Source organism: Solanum dulcamara, chromosome 3, assembly GCF_947179165.1.
Source record: "Solanum dulcamara chromosome 3, daSolDulc1.2, whole genome shotgun sequence".
In the NCBI taxonomy this organism is placed as follows: Eukaryota; Viridiplantae; Streptophyta; class Magnoliopsida; order Solanales; family Solanaceae; genus Solanum; species Solanum dulcamara.
Genome location: NC_077239.1, coordinates 72,657,762 through 72,663,761, shown reverse-complemented (window position 1 = coordinate 72,663,761; position 6,000 = coordinate 72,657,762). Strand labels below are relative to the sequence as shown.

At 34.5% G+C, this 6,000-nt stretch overlaps 1 protein-coding gene across 1 annotated transcript; it reads right to left on the bottom strand.

The window, feature by feature from the left end:
* Positions 1–447: 447 nt before the first annotated feature.
* On the bottom strand, positions 448–1,930 carry LOC129882848 (EID1-like F-box protein 3). Its single transcript, XM_055957333.1, has one exon. The coding sequence runs from the start codon at positions 1,306–1,308 to the stop codon at positions 457–459; it is 852 nt and encodes a 283-aa protein (XP_055813308.1). The 5' UTR covers positions 1,309–1,930; the 3' UTR covers positions 448–456.
* Positions 1,931–6,000: the final 4,070 nt, after the last annotated feature.

The window sequence follows — 6,000 nt, the reverse complement described above, 5'->3', positions numbered from 1 at the left end:
CAACATTAATTACACATTCCTCCAAATTATTTTTTAAGATCTAAAATTATACACCAATTCATATGAATATTATGATAAACTACTCATTTTAGTTATTGTCTTAAAAAGCGTGTAAAATCCAAAATAAAAAAGTAAAAATAAGCGGAGGGTTTAATTCAAAGGTCAAATCGCACATACTAGCTCATTTATTGCTCAAATAAACATAATTTTAGGGTAGACTCTGAATACCGAGTGTGAGAAATTAAAAGAAGAAAACACATAGCTCATTTGTTACCCTATTCTTACTCAAAAAGGTACTGAACAACTAAAAGAGAGAAAAACAAGGTGTCCTATTATTTACTTGTTGGTACAATCAGGTCGTGTTCTTTTCTTAGGTGTTTGGTTGGTTGAGAAATGTTTCAACAAAAAAAGAACTTTCAGAAACTCTTACTCAAATTTTTCAAAACAGATCAAGCATCAGATCCATTTCTTGTAAATCTGATTTCTTCCATCACGATCGTCGTTGCCATCATCATCAATATCATTGTCGGCGCCTTCTTCATCTGACGATAAAGGCACAAGCCAACAACTTCCATGTAAATGCCCATTCACACACACAAAATACTCCAACCCGTTTTCCATTGTACCGAGTCGCCGTGCCGCGCTCCTCGGTACAAGCCTAGCTGCTGTCATGCTCCAAACCCGACCCCCACAGAATGGACACCTCACTCCTTCTTCAACCTCCAGCTCTCTTGTAATCAAACACGCCCTCGTCTTCGACTTCATAAATCCCCCAAATACCCCTCGAAAAATCCCCAAATCATCACCCCTATCCCTAATTTGATGCTCACAAGGATCACTCACGTACAACAAATCCGTCCTACATCTCTTCACCAAAAAACTCCGACCCGACGTCTTCGAAAATCGAGACGACTTCACGAAGTGACCCGGATATGATTGACTCATTTGGAAATGTCGGGTCGAATTACACCCGCAACAGTGAAACAGTAATTTCGCCATAGCATCCCATTCCCCTCCGATCCGATTATTCGGCGCACCGTCCATTAACGTTGCTATCATGCGCGGTGCGCGATATATGCACATCTCCTTCCATAATAGCCTTTTCGCTAGCGCTCTAAGCTTGCGATTAACCGACGCTATTTGACACAAAGAATGTACATCCCACTTCATACAAGGAAAAACCAATCGGAGAATTATCTCACTGTGAATAACCGAGTCGTTGTCTAACTGACTAGACGACGACTCGGCTATTCCATTCGAATTCAATCTCCGTCTTTGACTCATTATAGAAATCGATTTTTTTGCCATTGAAAACTTGTCTTTGGCGCCTATATAAATCGTAAAGTAAACTCTAGAATCACATGGTCGGACACGTGTAGCACTAGTAATAGATAAATGATAAATACTACACTTATGATGTTTTTTTTTTCGAATTAGGGGTACGTGTATTGTTCTGATTGGTGAACACGACCATTAGGGGATATGATTTGATGTGTTACAGAATCTTAGGACAACGTTATGTGTTTGTAAGATAGTGCGGATCCCTTGCCACGTGTCTTAATAAAAGTATCTTTTTTTAGTTGCTCGAAATATCTTAGGGAGTACGTGGCATGATTTGGAATGGGGTTGATTCATTAGTGCCTAAAACGCTGAAATGTGAGTATTATTTTTGTTCTTTCTTTCAAATGATTTGGTCACATGTGTATGTGTATGTAATCTAAGACGTGCACGTATATAATATGAATTTGATTATGGTATGAAGGTTGGTATTTTTGTTGTTTATTGTTTGTGGTCACATGGTCTCGTCAAAGTAACAAAGAATTATTTGTCTTATAAGATGCAGTGTCCAATTGATTATAGTATGCATTTTGTTGGAAAATTAAATTTCGCGTCACAAAATGGAAGAAGGGTTGTCAATTTGTCATTCTGTACTTTTGTTAATTATTTTGTTCATAAAAGTAAATCAGAATATTTAAGTATAAAAGAAAAATATCTGAGATTTTAGAATTCATCGTATGTTTTTAAGAAATTTAATCCTCTTACTATATTCGAGGTGATGAATTATTTTCTTTCAGAATAAAACGGATATATCTGTTAAATGAGTAGCGGCATTTCAAAACTTCAATAACTTAAACAAACTCAAAAGTCAGCAAAATCACACTTAAGACTCGATTTTATTTGTAAGAAAATATATGCAGAACAGTAAATTCGATATAGAAATTGAGAGAAAAACTCCCTACTTATAGCTAACGTTTTGGGTTGAATAGGTGCAAACTCATCTGTTCAAAACAAGTATGGTGTCTATTGGAAGAAACATGTCCTTTTCAAAATAATTTAGTGAATTTAATTGATCAATTACATTATTTGTCAGAATCGAGCGACTGACGATGACGGCGCGAGAAATGACTCTCTTCTAAGCTCTTTAATAATTAGAAGGAGTGTTTCTTATTAAATATACGAAACATCTGCTCTTTACCACGAATGAAGGAGAAATACACTTTAATGCACTAGACTTTCCCTCCATCTTATTTCCCTTTATTTCCCAATTCATACTACACCCTCTTATTTTAAGTTTTACCCTTAAAGAAACCCAACATACATTCCATGTAGAACTCATTAATACTCTATTCGGATGGTTGTTTACTTCTAAATACATGACTTGAAAGTAATACTCCGTCCATTTTTTTAATTGTTATATTGCGTTTTTTGAAAATTAATTTGGCTAACTTTTAAAGTTAAATTATATCACATTAATTTGATATTTTAAAATTAAAAATTTAGATATTTAAAAACTATATGAAAAATTAATGTTTATCAGTTAACAATAGCAAAAGTTTTGCAGAATCTTGACGAACTAAATGTCTTTTTCTTTTAGTCACTCTCTTTATTGTAGAAGAAAAAGATGTAAAGATAGAGAAGAAAGAGAGTTCCTTTCTTGTTCTCACGTTGCAAAGAACAAGTGCATTTTCTTACTCATTTTACTTCATATTGTGACCTGCACGTTTTTATTTTTGAGTCAATAACTTCTCTAGGGAAATTAATTCCATTCTTATCGTTATCAAACGGGTCGGGTCAGGTCGGATCAGTCCGAACTTCGACCTAATTTTCAACAAGTTAATTATGATTCAATGACACACATATTATATTATATTAAGATGATTAAATAATTAGTTTATTATCATTAAATTGCTTGTTAAACGCAATTAAAGTAACAAAAGATAACAACAAAATAGTAATATAATTGACAAGATTACTAAAGTAGCTAATATTATTGATCTGTTTTATGATGTAGTTGTCCAGCAACGTCACCAGAAAAGCAAATATTAAGTGAGCTTGAGAGCTTGATACTTTTGGATTACAGAATTTCAGAGTATAGCTGATGAGTACGAAAATGTGATGGATTACAAGGATAGGATATACATAAAGATAAGTCCTAGGAAACGTCTTGTATAAATCTCGTCCCTAGAATAACACAATAAATTATCCCATGATTTTAGTCAATCAACATGAGATAAATTCATTCAAAAAAAAATTTCAAGAGTAACTATGATTTATCTTTCGTACCGAACAAGCCCGAGAGTGGAATTTGCTTCTACATAGGCTTTTGTTTTTACTTCCTCGAGTAGGTAGAGGAATTTTTTTTTTTTTTGGGGGGGGGGGGAGATCATTTGATTTAAATGCTTAAGTTCTTTAATCACCTTTTCATTAATACTTTTACATTTTACCTAATATAATACGTCATTCGTTCACTTTTACTTATTCACTTTAGATTTTGTGCGCTCCTTAAGAAATACTGATTAATATTTTTTTCCACAATATCCATATTAATTGATGTATAGTCTTAGGTCTTGAAAAATAATTTGGTAAATAAGCAACAAATGTTGAGGATAAAACATGAATTTTTTTTATCTTTTCTTAATATGTTAAAAATGACAAGAATAAAAATCTATTTTCTTGGAATACTGAACTCTTGAATAAATCAGTTGTCCAATTATGTAACCAGCCACTAAACTCTACTTATGTCACTACTAAGCTATCATCAAAGCTTCTTTTTTTTTTGGTTTTCCACCCAATTTTTGGTATTTATATTTGTAAGATCCCGAAAGTCAAAAAGTTGAAACCCAAGAAAATTTCTCAAAATATTGACTGAGTTCAAGTCCATGAGTCTCTCTACGATTCGTAGCAGTTCCTACGACTCGTAGTTGTAGAGGGAACCCTTGAGCTTATTCAGGACCAAATTTCAGGAGAGGTCCTACGACTCAACAAGACGAGGCATCGGCCTAATGACGAGTCGTAATACCTACTCGTAGGAAAAGATCAGAAGCTCAGATTTTCAGGTTCTCAGGACCTGCAGGACGATAAGGGTCTACGACCCTTAATCCTGTTTAGAGTGGTAATAACGACTCGTAAAAGCAACTTCAGAGATCCCAAATCTCAAGGTTTCAAGGACCTGCAGGATGAGTCATTTTTAAGATGCGTTAGACCTTCTACGACTCGTAGAGTCCAATTCGTGGGGTCAAATTTGAAGTTTAATGAAGGGTAGTTCCGTCTTTTTCCAAGTTCGGTTCAATGAGCCTAGACACTTTTATGGTCAAGTACAAAGTATATATTTACCCAATTCTTCAAATTCCCCTCCTATTCTATTCATTCTTCAAAATTTCCCTAAGGCAAGATAACCAAAATCTCTCTCAAACTTCTTCTACAATTTCAAGTTAGGTTTCAAGTTCATCATGGTTCCTCTTTAATCTCTTAGTTGAATTCATCAAGGTATGTGGAGATCGATTCATGGGTTCTTTTCACTCATGGAGTCCCAAGGTTTTCCTCAAAAATCTATTGAAATTTCATTACTTTTGAACCCTAATTTTGATGAATTGTGTTGGGATGTTACCACATAGTGCGAGTTAGGGATATTGATTCTGAAACTCCTACTCTTGAGTTGGTCCCTATAGTTATTGAATTTCTCAATGTATTTTGCGATGACTTGCTCGGTGTTCCCCATGAAAGGAAAATTGACTTTGATATAGATCTCATTTCCAATACTCAACCTATTTCTATTCCTCTTTACCATATGGTTCCAGCGGAATTTAAGGAGTTGAAAGAATAATTTAAGGATTTGTTGGATAAGAATTTTATAAGGCCAAGTATTTCACCATGGGGTGCTCCCGTGTTGTTTGTTAAAAAGAAGAATGGGTCACTCCGGATGTGTATAGATTACCAATAATTGAATAAGGTCACCGTGAATAACAAGTATCCAATTCTAAGGATAGATGATTTGTTTGATCAATTGAAAAGGGAAAGTTACTTCTCAAAGGTTGATCTCCATTCCGATTATCATCAACTAAGGGTAAGGGAGTGTGATATTTCCAAAATGGCATTTCAAATAAGGTATGGTCATTATGAATTTTTAGTCATGTCGTTTGGATTGACTAATGCTCTCGCTATCTTCATGGATTTGATAAATCGTATTTTCAAGCCATATGGTGGTATTTATTAATGACATTTTGATTTACTCTCCAAATAAAAAAGATCATATGGGTCATTTGAGGATTGTATTACAAACGTTGAGGGACAACAACTATTTGCCAAGTTTAGTAAGTACGAATTTTGGCTAAGTGAAGTTGAATTTTTCTGCCATGTGGTGTCCGATGATAGGATTAAAGTGGATCCAAAGAAAATGGAGGCGGTGAATAATTGGCCTAGACCAATGTCTCTTTCAAATATTAGAAGCTTTTTGGATGACTAGATACTATAGAAGGTTTATTGAAGGGTTTACATCTATTGCTTCGTCTTTGACTAAGTTGACCCAAAAAAAGGTAAAATTTCAATGGTCAGATGAATGTGAGAAGAGTTTCCAAATATTGAAGGATCTTCTTATGTCGGTTCCTATTTTGATATTGCCCGAAGGTTCGAATGGATTTTCTGTTTAATGTGATGCCTCACGTGTTGGTTTGGGTTGTGCTTTTATTTAACATGGTAAGCTTATAGTATATGCCTCTAGGC